At 32.9% G+C, this 14,760-nt stretch overlaps 1 protein-coding gene and 1 long non-coding RNA gene across 2 annotated transcripts; both read right to left on the bottom strand.

The window, feature by feature from the left end:
• Positions 1-6,043: 6,043 nt before the first annotated feature.
• LOC120199248 lies at positions 6,044-7,266 on the bottom strand. The gene is made up of 3 exons (XR_005523439.1): positions 6,549-7,266; positions 6,256-6,441; positions 6,044-6,079 (listed from the first exon to the last, which is right to left on the bottom strand). It is a non-coding gene; the product is annotated as an uncharacterized LOC120199248 (long non-coding RNA).
• Positions 7,267-7,374: 108 nt separating this feature from the next.
• On the bottom strand, positions 7,375-11,584 carry LOC120199230 (pachytene checkpoint protein 2 homolog). Its single transcript, XM_039200387.1, has 5 exons — positions 11,527-11,584; positions 9,283-9,350; positions 8,902-9,005; positions 8,723-8,827; positions 7,375-7,441 (listed from the first exon to the last, which is right to left on the bottom strand). The coding sequence occupies exons 1-5, from the start codon at positions 11,582-11,584 to the stop codon at positions 7,375-7,377; spliced, it is 402 nt and encodes a 133-aa protein (XP_039056318.1).
• Between the last annotated feature and the right edge of the window lie 3,176 nt (positions 11,585-14,760).

Genomic DNA, 14,760 nt, shown 5'->3' with positions numbered 1-14,760 from the left:
GTTGCATTAGGATCTACTTGATCTCCCATGTTGTTGCCTTGAAATTGTAGTTGATTTATATACTCTCTGGTTCATTGGTTACGTCGCCTTTGTCTGAACGACTGTTCAATTTCAGAGTCGAATGGCACCAATAGTTTACCAGCATATCTCAAGGTCATGCAATGATAAAAACCTACAAAAGAAAATAAAATACGTTAAACTAAGTAAATATAAGGTGACAAGAAAAATCTTATTATGGCGAAAATTAAAAATTACGTTAGTTACCAATCCCTGGTAACGACACCAAAAATTTGATCGCTTGTAAATGTATATGTTAAGGCAAGCAATTATGTGAAGTATACACAATCGAATCAATTAATATAGGGTAAGTGAGTTATCATCTCCTCAGGGATTGGTCAAATGTTTTTAAGCTTCACCACAACTAGAATTAGTTGTCGTAATCTAATTCCTACTATCTTGTCAAACTAGAAAACTATTAGTAATAAAGCAAGAAAATTCTATAAAGTATGATTGCTGAAAAGTTTGATCGAGACAAAATAAATATACAAAACTAATGAAATAGAATAAATAAAGCAAGAACAAATGTTGATTCAAATATTTCTAAAACAACCTCACATATTCAGACGTATCACAGAGCACTCAAGCTAGTCTTTTGTATTGAAAAACAATTATTCTAAGTCCAGAATGAATTGTTATGACATTCTTAAGCTGCCCGACAGGATTACTAAGTATTCTTAGAGGGTTGCTATGGCAATACTACTCAGTGTTAACTACAACCCTTGGTTTGTCAGACTATTGTTGTAGCAATACCTTTTAGCATAAACTATAGTCGTTGTCTATCTTACTTTAGCATCTATCCCTTTTAGTCGATTAAAACCCGCTCATTATCTCTAAGGTAGACAAGTTAGAATATCAACATCCCATACCATTCCACTGTTCACGTAGATCTATCTTAATTCTCTCGAATCTAAGAATCAATATCTAGACAAAGGGCAATCTCTCGACGCTCTTACATTGCCAGACATGTTTCACCAAGACCCCAGGCAATCTCTCGAAGCTCTTACAGTGTCAAGGAGAAATATTCAAACAATGAACAAAACAGTTATGACCAGAATCATAATTCTTCATTCATAAAGCATAAAATACTTGTTTAGGAAAAACAAAGATTAACACCTAGTATGACATTTCATTGTGTTATCGAAAATTCAACCAAGTATCATCGTTTAATACAACCCCACATACGTAAGGAAATTAAAAACAAATGAAGAACGACTTCCAAACCGGGGCTCTGTCGTGACAATTCTGATCAACACCATGCCTGCCTTGGCGGTCAACCTCTCTCGAGACCTGACCGTCGCTCTACTACAGTCTAGCTATGGAGGACACCAAGGAAGGTCGGTTGGTAGACGGTGGGGAAGCACTGCAGTTGCTTGCTCACACTTTAAGTAAAGCTCTTCTAACTTCCTTGCCTCCTTTTGGCGGCAATGGCTGTGTATTTATAAAGGGAAATCTCCTAGGGTTTCGCATAAATAAAGATTCCCTAAATACCCGTTATTATCTTGTACAAGATAAAAAAGAAAAGGCGGATGGCTGTTGTCAGAATCTTGAGGGCTTGATTGCATGTGAAGGAAGTCTTACAGCTGACATGTGACATGGGCGATCTCGTCATATCCGCTTTAGACTTTCCAGATAAACCTTGCCTTGGCTAGATAAATATGCTCCTCACTTTCTTTAACTTCTCTATTCCCTTGGCCCTTACAAATTATGTTATCGCGAATGAAATGTTCTCCCGAAGTAAATTTCCTGGACATACACAATTCACACAGACTCTTTCTCCTCAGCAGCATTATTCAAACATAAACTTTGTAGAAGTAAAACTTATTCACCACAAATATAACCTAAATGCAACTAAATGCAACAAAAATGTTGTGCATACTTTGTTTAGACGAGCAATAACTTAAGTGAAAAGACTAGAAATTGAGTCTTTTTATGGAGTTATCAGTAATCGAGCATCTTATGCGAAAACTCGACTCAAATTGCTTCCTAATTAAACCAGAGTGTCATACTAATTTCTAAGTTCGATTCGAATGTTAACCTAATCTAAAAACTAAATCTAAGGATTTAAACAATGATATATCAAAACAATTAATAAACCTAATTAAAATAATAAATAATATAAAAAATAGAAAAAACACAACATAAAATGAATAGAATAAACATACTAGGGAATAAAATACAAAAACACGCGGAAATTAAATTACCTATTTATTTAAGCCTAAAAATAATCTGTAAATTAAAAAGGATAAATTCCAAAATCATTCCATACAAATTTTAAAAAATTAAAAAGTCATCCCACATAACTAAAATGCAAAAACACAGTTAACTTACAGGGACCAGACATCAATTTTACAAAAAATATATATAACATGTAGAGAAAAAGGGAAAATTATAACTTTAAACCCTACAAGACCATAATGAAAAACCACGCTAAAATAACAGGGACTAAACCATGAATAACCCAAAAATATAAGGCACACATAAAAAAAGGTAAAATAATAGTTTTGGTCCCTATAGGTGACCAAACTATAAAAACACACTAAAAATAACAGGGATTAAAACGAGATTTTACCCTTAATTTTTTTCTATATATACAAGCTTTTTTCTACATATACAAGCTTTTTTCATTTCAACCGAAATTTAGAAAAAAACAAAAAAAGTTTAAAAACAGTTTCCCCTCTCTCCTTGGCCGACCTATTACCGATCGCCCTGAACCTCTCCAACCGTCATCCGACCACTGTACACGGATGTCAAAAAAACCAAAATGCCCCCAAAAATACATCAAACCTAGCACTACCCACCTAGGGTCTAGTTTAGAGCTTAAAACTACTGAAAACCCCCTAAAACTACTCGAAACTGGCTCAAAACCCTTCAGCTCCCTAGACTCCGGTGACCTTCTCTCAACTCAGGTAAGCCTAGATCTAGTATTTCTTTTAATTTCTTCGTATTTTTACTATAAAAAATTGTTTGGTTGTTCTTATTATTCGAATAAAAAGGCCTATGTTTTTATTTCAAAATCTAAAAACTTTCTTTTACTTAGATCCCAAAATCGAAAACAAAAACACAAAAAAAATAGGAAAATAAAGATATTCAAATACTTAGAAAAAAATAAATATAAAAATGACCTTGTTTATTGCTTTGAAAGAACCAATTACAATATTTGTTCCCATCCTTTTACAGTGTTAATGCATGGGTCTTATACTTATTTTTACAAAAATTATAATCATTGAAATTTTGTTTCTTTTTTCTTGTTTTTACAGGGGCGTGGAGCTTGGCTTGCAGGGAAGGCTTTGTTGGGATTGGGACAGAAAATCGGTGGTTGCTAGTTGGGGAAGTGGGTGGCTACCTAGGGCTAGGTTAGACCTGGGTTGGATCTGATTTTGGACCTCGGGTCTGGGTTTTTAGTTGGGTCTTGGTTGGGTTTAAATTGTAAAAGGGTTTGGGTTTAGTTAGGCTTAGGGCCCGATTGACTTTTGGGTGTAAAATAAATAAAGTAAAAAATGGTGATCATAGGTACAATGGCATGCCTAGGGTCGAGAAGCTACGTCTTGGTCTCTTAAGATTGTTCACCTTAGCGGAATAACTCCATGATGGTATTACACTTTAATGAGTTTGGACCTATGAGTTCATAGCACTCTAATGCATTTAGACCTTCGGGTTTATGTACTATAGCATAGTCATTTTGCATTAGTACGACACTTTGGCCCCATCACCTTGGTAGACCCTTATTAGAGTTTACTTCGAGCATCCTTAATAATATTTCATGATGATACATCAATATTGATGTCCCCATGCATGATATACTGCTACTGATGATTATATGCATGATATGCATGCGCTTGCTACTAATGATTATGTGCCTGATACACATGTGCTTTCTACTGATGATTATATGCATGATATTTATGCGCTTAATACTAAATATTATATGCATGATATAAATACGCTTGCTATAGATGATTTTATGCATCATATACATGTACTTTCTACTGATGATTTTATGCATGATATACATGTGTTTGCTACTGATGATTATATGAATGATATACATATGCTTGCAATTGATGATTATATTCATGGTATACATATTCTTGCCATTGATGATTATATGCATGATATATGATTTCTTGCTATTGATGAGTATATGCATGAGATACATGTACTAGTTACTAATGATTAATGTTGATGATAGGATAAACATGTTAATTTGAATAAGGCAATTGTCAAATAAATAGTTAATGATAAGACTATCATGATGTGAAAAACTTTAATGAATTAGAGGAATATCCTAGATTGGATAATTATCATACCTACTAAATATTGAGCTTAGATTTACCATGATCATGAATATGATAAAATGTGTAAGGTAATCTGATGAGAAAATATATGTATCCTATAGACCTTGGGTAAGTATAACGAACCCGACTATTAATGATAAGACTATGAGAATCTTATAATAATGTCTTAAGTACAAAAATGGCTAGCATGTTGATTTTATGAGACTCATGAAATATAGTATGGTCAATGTGTACTCACTGGGATTAATAGCTCACCCTTTTAATTATTACTCTACAGGTTCAGGTTTAGGGGATCATGATGTGACAACATTGTTATCAGAGGAGTCTTAGTAGAAGTACTAGAGTACGACGATGTGGACCTGAGTATGCATGTAGAGATGGGATTTTACCCAAGTCTATTTTAAATTATTTATTAATGTATTTTAGTTTTTAAATAAATGTCTCTGCCTTTTCTAAATGTTTATATTTTTATACTAACATTCGTGATTTTATCTTTTTAAGTAAATTGTTTTTTTCCAGGTTTTAATTTTGTAAGATCACTTCGGTGGTCTAATGTGACATCGTCCTTTGGAAATGATTTTCGAGTCGAGTTAAGAGTGTTACATTTAGTGGTATCAGAGCTAGAGTTTAGCCGATTCTAGGTTGACCTGGTCAATTCCTGCATGCCCTCAAAGGTTGAAAAGTGTACTCATAGACTGAGACTCTGATGTCGTTCATCCATCGGTGATCGGTAAGTCAGTATGTTAACTTGGTTTAAAATTTGATAAAAACGATATTACTATATTAAAGTGAGAAACTACTACTTGAGTGCATAATTGATTCTAAAGAGGAGAAGTTGATCTCGACATCTTCCTATGATTGATGTCATGAATGTGAAATAGGCATGTAAGTTCTTTCCCAATCTAATTTTGAATATCAGAGTGTAGAAAGAAGGTAAAATATCAATGTTAGTGTGACAATTTGGAATGATGAGTTTTAGGGGCCCCTCTGGATCATATCCAATTGATCGAGCTAGTATAAAAGAAAGTTCACATTTTGTCCCTCAATTTAATGACTCGTAAAGGCATGTTGATTAGATGTAAACACTACTAGAAAAACCCCCTTTAATGATGCGCATTGCACGTCATCTATGGGTGTGGATGACACACAAATGCCTGTCGTTAAAGCCACCGACATAAATATCAGATGACGCGCAATTGTGAGTCATAAATCTATGAAGCACATTTATGACACGCATTTATGACATATTTATGACGCTCATTGCACGTCATTAAAGCCCCCGTCATAAATGAAGATGACACACATTTGTGTCATAAATTTATGACGCGCATTTATGACTTACATTGCGTGTCATTGAAGCACATGTCATTAAAAATGATAACACACATTCGTGTGTCGTTATTGTATTTCATAAATTATATATATATATATATATATATATATATATATATATATATATATATATATATATATATATATATATTGTAGATTGACAAATAATCAAACTAAATCACATTTAATGCCTCATAATACTAAATATATATATCATATTATATATAAGCAATCTATTTGCATACAATATATTTAAATTATGTTATCAAAAATATTGTAATCATATGTCGATACAAAATATCACGACATAATAAAGTTTTTCACATAAGATACCCATTCTTTGCGAATATCATAATGTCATCATCCGTGTATTCTTCCTTCCCATTGCCATCCTAAGTAAAAAAAAATATGAAATAAGTATATGACCATCGAAAATAAGTTGAAATTATAGAAAAACAAAAGATGTGATCTCAAACTAACAACTATATGATCAGTAACAAGTATGTAATGTTATATAGTGCATAATATAATCAAATCTTGCAAAAATGATTTAGACAGTTCAGAGCACCTTTGCGAAGTTCCCACTAAAAACAGAAAGTGCCACTTTCCAGAAAGCTGGTATGTGCTGTACAAGAACAGCGGTTAATCTTTTGATATATTTTCCTCTAAGAACGTCAACTTCTTCACTAGTCAAGGCCAGCGGTTGCAATTCTATAGGCAATTCAACGTTCCTAAAAGTGTAGTTGGCATCCGACTGAGTAGTTAAAAAAGTATATATAAAAAAATCTCATAGTTAGCTAGAGAACCAAGACTTTTTCCTCATACAATTATCAGATCACCGTTCTAGCTTGTAGCACTTACAGAGTTTATTTGAATTTGGAGCCACTTTGCGTCTCAGATGGCTCTTTCACGTAACTCATTATGCAATGTTTCCATGCGTACTTCATGGTCTGAAGTACACTTCTCAAGCAACCCTCGAATTCTATGATTCTATCAAATAAAAAACAGAACATTTTAGAGACTTAACCTCGGGAGTAGATGATTTTAAGCAAGTCAAGTTGGTAGCATACTTTTGAAATGGAACATAATATCAAATTCACGTTACTTGAATAGCAATTCAACTCAAAAATATTTGTTTAAAAGCACTCTAGAGCTAGCATTTTGATTCAAAAACTGATTCGATTAGAAGCACTCAAGAGCTTCCTGGACTCTACTCTCATCAAATTCAAGTTGATCAGCAATTTGAAGTAAACCATATCTGCTAAAACTAAAATCAGAATAAGGAACCAATGTGAAATGAATTATAGGCTTACCAATAGCAGCAGTTATATTGGACGTAGTCATAATTATAACATTGGGAGCTGATTTCAGCTTATCCATCTGAGTTCATAGCGCATTTACAACCCGAGGTACATTTTCAAGTTGTACCTGGTCTAAAGTTGAGGTAAATATACTCATATAAAGATGTGCATTTAAGAGAAAAAATATAAAGAAGTTTAATGGCTTGCACAAAACTGTTACCATAATGGAATCTGAAGGTTCAGAACCAGACAAAGCAACATTTATAGCAGCAGCAAGACTTTCAACTTCATCTACGGTAGCAGCAACATCATATATCTAAAGAGTCATAAGCTAGAAAGACTAGAAATGATAAAAACCCTAACTTCGGTAATAAAAGACTCACCAATTAGAGCAAATACCGGATTGCGTTCTTCCTCCACCATTTCTTGAATTTTTTGGAAAAGCTTTGCAACCTAAAGTTTAGGACCAGAGTTAAGAATGTAAACTACATACCATTAACATCCAGGACGTCATGATACTTCTGTCATAAGTTCAAAAAATTGATACAGAAACATACCAACTTGCCACTCTCAGAAAACCATTTATTAAACAATGAATGTGCATTAACTTTGATTAATTGGCACTGTGGATATCTGACTAAAGAATGGTAAGCCAAAAATAAAATCAGCTAGAACTAACCATCTCACAAGCTAATGTATAAGGCCTTAAAGTGATATATGCTTTGGGCACAGAAATTAACAAAAGAGCTGGTGCTGAATCTAATGGATAATTTTTGTGTCAGTGCTTTGCATAAAGATGTTTTTCTTGTCCCTGGAGGCCCATGTAAAAGAATAATGTTGCAGGAAAGAAAAATCATTGATCAGATTTTTGTGCTACTACTATTATCAATGTCGGTAATCAATTGAACTTTCATGTTAACTAAATGAAAGATAATTAGAGAAAATATCGAAGAAGAAACCAATATTATCTGCTGCTAACAGTCTTGAACCAATGACCAGTAGACCATATGAAGCCTTGCTTCATCCTATTTCTAGAGTTGCCCTCGGTGCAATATCATGCAATAAAAGAATAATGTTGCAGGAAAGAAAAATCATTGATCAGATTTTTGTGCTACTACTATTATCAATGTCGGTAATCAATTGAACTTTCATGTTAACTAAATGAAAGATAATTAGAGAAAATATCGAAGAAGAAACCAATATTATCTGCTGCTAACAGTCTTGAACCAATGACCAGTAGACCATATGAAGCCTTGCTTCATCCTATTTCTAGAAGTTGCCCTCGGTGCAATATCATGCAATAAGTGAACTGCCAAATTCCGTGAAAATTTTGAATGTTGAAAAGTAAGCATGTATATTTATATAGATCATAGATGCGTAGTAAGCTCTCTCCCTCTCTATAGAGCTTTGCATCATCAAGGATACGAAACTATAACAAAGTGCTATTGTCAAGCAATAAGTATGAACAAGTAAATATGCATAATGCTGAAAGATGGACAACAAGCTGATAATTCAAAATCCAACATCCAGAATGTTCTATTTGAAGTTTTAGTCATACTAGATAAGATTCCAACTATGAAAACCCCAAATAAAACAATAATCAGTTTGCTCATTATTACTAGATAAGGATCATCGTACTAGTTCTGAAAGAGAGAAATGACATTTCATTTTCTTCTACTCTTTTTTGGAACAAAACGATACTACTTTATTGAAAGTCATGAGGAGGTTCCATACCGATTCCATGACACAAGGAAAGGATCAACACCCTTTTCAGTAAAAAGTAATGCACTAGCTGCATAACACAATAACCGCTGCTTTAGGCCATATTCATAGTTTAAGCTGCACAATCAAGTTCCAAAATCAATATAAAAACTAATCCAAACGTTCAATAAAAATGGAAGCTGTAGACAAACCTTTCCCACATGCCATCAAATTCCTTAGCTGGTAGGATCCATTCATTAAAGCTAGACAACTGGCCATCCGCAGTTAATTCCTCACATAGTCCCTCCTCACTAAGCTGGCAAGTCAAGAATCATATCCATTCAACTTTAAACAGATAACATTAAATATAAACTGAAGATTCGGTCAGACATTTTTCAATTTAAGCAACCACACAAATGTTGTATCAACATCCTCTTCTACAAACTCAAGTAGATGCTCATTTGAAATGTGATTCAATTTCAAACAAGGTGTAGACAGACCTTGCTAAGTCAAATTGTTGGAAAAAAATGAGCAAAATAATAATAACAAAATGATAACCTTTTAACCTTAATAAAATCAGAGTAGCATGGTACCTGAAAGACATGAACAACAGGTTTCACTTGCCAGAACAAAAGAATATCATGGCTTTTAACCCATTCATCTACACAACAAACAACATGAACAATATGAGTACATCATAACCCCTCATCCTCCGTACATAAACAATGGAACTCTTAAACTAAAATACGATTATCAAGATAGATGAAAATTTTAAAGTGCATAGATAAAATGATAGCATAAAAGAAGAGAGAGAAAAACATGTGTCACATATTCATATTCTGTATACATTTTCCATGAGAAATTGATCATCGTTAGGCACAGGTATGGGACCATCAATGTAGCTCAGGCTTCTTTTCAAGGTTCTGATTGCAAAACAGAAAAGTTTACTTTCACATTTCAGTTAAAACCCCCAAACCCAACCCTAATTAATTTAAAATTAAATTATTCTTACAACATAAGCATCAAACAACAACCATCATCAGTAAACTATTTTTAAATAGATAAATAAAGGAAAATCATTTTAACATCTTAATGTTCAACGGCTTTTTGGACATCATCAGGCCGAGCTGTGCTTGAAGGTTTACTTCAACTGGCATTAAAAGAAGAGATGCATTACAAACATAAATCAACTCAAAAAAGAATCAGATTTCCAAAAAGAGTGAGACTGAGAAATAACCGGAAACACGAGACGAAAATGGAGGTCGGTGTTGGTCAAGAAAAGGAAAGCGATTTTATGGGGGGAGGAGGATGAGGAGAGGTGGGACGAGGCGGAGGGAGAGATGGTGGCGCGGTGGAAGGGACGAGGCTGGGGATTCAAACTTGGACCTAACAAAGAGAATGAAATGAGTGGAAAACATTAGGCGTGAGGGGAAGAAGTGGGAAAAGATGAAAATAATGGGGAATATATAAAAGATGACTTTTACATATGACACACAATTAAAAAGTATATTCCGTGTTTTTGTAAATTTTTTGGATTATGACTATTAAATATGACACACATTATTGTAAGTCATAAATCGTTCAGCTTTTAAAAAATATGATATTTTTTTTATGATACACATTTTTTGCAAGTCATAAATTAGCGTGTGTCATCGTTCGTGTGTCATTAAAGGTATATTTTCTTGTAGTGATATGTTATTAAGAGTTCATTCTTTAGTCCGATTCCTATTAACCATAGGTTTCTGGTCATATCTCGAAAGTCGATCATTGTGATAAGTGCTCTCATACTTTTTATAATATTAGATATTTTGCTGTGATTTTGTCATGGTGATGGATGATTCCATCAATGAAATTTCTATAAGTTCTAAATTTATAAGGTTCAATTAGGGTTTTCATATATCTAATATGGGGAAGCCTTTTCATTCTAGGTAATTTCTTGCCCATAATTGTCAAATGATGTTCTTAATCGATCTAATAGATTTTTTTACTTGCTTTTATAAGTGAACTCCTTCTAGCCTTACTAAATGAATACCCCTCATTTCCAAAATTAATATTCCTCATTCGAATATTTCTTGGTGGTATGCGGTCGTCTTTATTCTAAAAGATTTAGGGTAGGCTCTTACAATAGTTATTATTGTGGTGATTTGATTATTTGTTAAAAATGGCTCGTTATTCCGAGATTATGTTGCTTCAAATGTTTGAAAGCTCATATTTTTTTTAAATTTGAATTATACAAATTATGTTTCAAGAATACTTTCGTTACCCCCTGGGATTCCTTCAACTCGAGTTTATATGAAATTGATGTATTCAGACGAGTCAGTCGAATGTTGATTTTATGTTGTTTGATAAACTCTTTCACCTATTTTCAAAATGATATTCCTTAATCATTTTTGGATAAAGTTTGATATTGATCTTATGTTATTTGATGAATTCTTTCACCTATTTTCAAAATGATATTCCTTATTCATTTTTGGATAAAGTTCGATGATCGGATTAGACTTCAAAGCTTTGTATCAAATTCTTGTTAGAGCCTATGATGTGACAACTCATGTATACTTCCTGTCGACAGTCATTTTCGTCCCATATTTTTATACTATTATTATTATAATAATTATATTATTATTACAAATAATACAATAAAAATAAAAGGCCCAATCTCGGAGGCCCGTTTACAAATATAGAGGCCCGTTTTCCAGATCCAATCTAATAGAAACTTTAGGGTTCACCAACCTAAAGTTATTTCGGTCGCCGCCTCCAGGTACCCCAACCGATGATTGCCACGACGCCGCCTTCTCCAGTGACACCTCACAACCGTCGCTGTCACCATCAGATCTCACCAGAAGACTCCAGAAGTCGCAGGAGAGCCGCACACCTCGCCCTATGGTGAGTCACCATAGTAGATCCGGTGACTCACCAAAATGAACGGTTATCTGAAGCCTTCCAAGGCCTATAAAAAGTCAATCCTACAAAGAAAAAAAAAGAAAACAACAACAACGGGAATAGAGCAAACAACACCAACAAGCAACAAACAAACCAAAAGGAGAAGAAAAGAAAGGAGATCTTACCTTCGTCGAAGCCCAAACGTCGTCGGAAAAGTTGTTTTACCGAAGCTAAAATCTTAGATCTAGGTCGTTTTGAAGTTTTTTAGAAAAAAAAGGGTGATTTCGGGTTTAGGGTGAGCCGATCTACGATTTGAGCTATTTTTTTTCTGGCCGTAAATAGTAACCGGAATAGTGGCCGGCGACGTGAATAGTTACTGGCCGGTGGTCGAAATAGTGACCGGCCGGTGAACGGAGCTTCCTCCGATGAGGGAATTTAGAGAGAAGGGAGAACTTCTCTCCCTTTAGAGAGAGAGCAAAAAATTACAAATGAGAAGAATTAATGATTTTAGGCTTATATTGGTCTATTTATACACTTATCAAAACTACGTCGTTTTGGGAAGGGAGTGTCTGTGTAATTTCATAATTGGTTTAACCCCGTCCGTGGTCCCTGTATTCTGTAATCTTCCATTATAGTCACCAAAATCAGGTTTCTATATCTTTTAATTTTGTCTTCACATTTTATTTATTTTTATTTTAGTCACTACCGTATATTTACATATATTTAAATAATATTTTAGGATTATTTACACTTTTAATATATATATTTTATAATATTTCGAGTATTGACAAATAATTTATATATTTTTTAATTTAATCCTATATTATTATTTTGGTTACTATTTAATTGCAAATTTTATTTTATTATTACCTTTTATGTTTAAATATTTTAAATCTAGTACTTATTTATTATTTTTTATTTTAGTCATATATGTGTATCCTAATAATATATATTAGTACTTAAAATAAAATAATATAATGAATAGAAAAATAATAATAATAACATAAAATAATATCATTATTAAAAGTAATAATAAAAATTAGAAAGTGGAGCACTATAATTATATTGTTCAATTTTAAAATACATTCCACTAAGTTGTGTCCTAAAATATTTTATTAAACCCACGTTTTTTTTATTTTAATTAATTATAATGATTCATTTTTTATTTGTTTTCTTGAAATATTTATTTTATTCTCTTAATTTTTTATATTTTTAATATATTCATATTTTTAGAGGATTATTTACAGCTATAATACTTTGCATATTAAGTAGTTATAATAGTAACCTTAATTTTTATATTTTCTTGATTAAATAATTAAAATTATTATACGTAATTGGGTTATATTATTATTTTTATGGGATCATAAATTGAAATTAAATACAAATTTGTTAATTTATTGCAAAGACATTAATTAATAAACAAAGGCACTAATTTTGGGCGTTGTGGTGGTGCTAATCCTTCCCCGCACGTAACCGACTCCCGAACTCATTTTCTGGTAAACAAACCCTTTTTGTGTTATTTTAATATTATTTTTATAAATTTTATTAAAATAACATAGCATTTTTGGTGACCAATCACACCTCGATAAAATGATTGGTGGCGACTCCACAAATTGTGTTTTATCTTATACCAAAAGAAAAACACTTACTTTTTTGAGACGATATTGAGAAAGCAATGACACTTGTTTTCACCGGGCGGAAAACCGTCTCGACAGCTTGGCGACTCTGCTGGGTACCATTTTTTAGAGAGTCAAGCAACCGGTTTATTAATTAATTGTCTTTGTAGTAAAATTATAAATTTGTTTTAATTTATTTTTTCCTTGATTATTTTAATAACCATTTTTTGTGAATTAATTAACAATTAAATAGTCCAACTAACTTGTTTGTTAATGTTTTCAGATTTAAAAAAATTTGTGTCTTGTACATTATTTGTTTCTTTAGATTTAAAGAATAAATTTGTGTGTTTTCTACTTTTCCTCACACATTGTGCACTGCATTCGTGACATGAGCTAAAGCCCCGCTCTTATCCTATTTAGTTTGAATGAGAAACTACTCCCTCGTGTGGTTTTCACCTCCGTATGGGATAGGGGACCATTCTTTGAGCTCACACCTTATTTTCCTCATGTGGTTTTCACCTCTATGGACATAAGGAAGTGTGTTCCTTCAAATTGAACTCAATTTGAAAGTCTGTGATGGACTAGGATTAAGGGTTTGATAGCCCAAGGGGGCACCAACAAAGGATAATTTGATGACCCTTTTACCTTAAATCCAAACCCAGCATATAATAAACCTAGAACTTGAGTTTAGGCAAAGTCTAACCCAAAGAGATTCTTATAAGGTTAGCACACAAGGAAAAGCATGTTGATTCTTTTAATTTATGCATTATTACTTTGTTTGTTTTTTTAAATCATTTTCATTATGCATTACATTTTTCATACCATGATGTTGATTCATGATTGATGTTCATATAGAAGGCTAGAAATATGGAACAAAGAGTCCTACATGAAGTAGAAAACAATGCATATGTATCTGTAATATGTTTAAAACTTCGTTTTACTATAAAAGTTGTTCTAAGGAATCATTCCAATATCAACACCTTGCATTTTGCATCTTACATATGCATATGATCTTTTACATTGCATTTTAGTCAAATTTATCATATTCATTAATAAAACATTCAAATTTATTAAAAGGGTTTTTTTTTTTGTTTTTACGAAGAATACTGGACCCCTATAAGCATCCATATCATACTCGAAAAAAAGTAATGGATGATAAGATAGATCAACTCGAAAGGACTTAGCTTGAAATGCAAGAAACCTTCAAGAAAGTTCAAGAAGAAATGCATGAACAAATGCTGAAATCCCAAAATGACCTGATTGAAAAAATTCCAAGCATGTTACAAGGAAGAAGCATGGAATGAGAAAATACTCCAATTGTCAGTATTACCACTGAAGAACCTCTATACCCTCTAGGTTTTACACCGTAAGCAAATCGTGAAAAATCTCCAGTTATTGGTGTTATTGAAGAACCTCTGTATCCCCCAGGTTTTACACCACCTCATGTTAAAGCCCATCAAGGAATGGTTACTCAGTTAGGAAGAGTAAACATAAATTTACCTAGTGCCTCTACAAACTAACAACAACATGAAGATGTTCCAAATTTTGATCAAAAAGGAAAAAAAAGTCAAATAA

Source organism: Hibiscus syriacus, unplaced genomic scaffold (assembly GCF_006381635.1).
Source record: "Hibiscus syriacus cultivar Baekdansim isolate YM2019G1 unplaced genomic scaffold, ASM638163v2 tig00005406_pilon, whole genome shotgun sequence".
Classification (NCBI taxonomy): domain Eukaryota; kingdom Viridiplantae; phylum Streptophyta; class Magnoliopsida; order Malvales; family Malvaceae; genus Hibiscus; species Hibiscus syriacus.
This window is presented reverse-complemented; position numbering and strand designations above follow the sequence as displayed.

What these genes read in the sequence shown, in the direction of transcription:
- LOC120199230 (XM_039200387.1), bottom strand. Translation starts at nt 11,584, where the DNA reads ATGGTGACTCACCATAGGGCGAGGTGTGCGGCTCTCCTGCGACTTCTG. An exon ending in GCGACTTCTGGAGTCTTCTG is followed by an intron (nt 9,351 to 11,526) that starts GTGAGATCTGAT and finishes TTTGTTGTGTAG; the next exon opens with ATGAATGGGTTAAAAGCCAT. An exon ending in CTGTTGTTCATGTCTTTCAG is followed by an intron (nt 9,006 to 9,282) that starts GTACCATGCTAC and finishes TTGACTTGCCAG; the next exon opens with CTTAGTGAGGAGGGACTATG.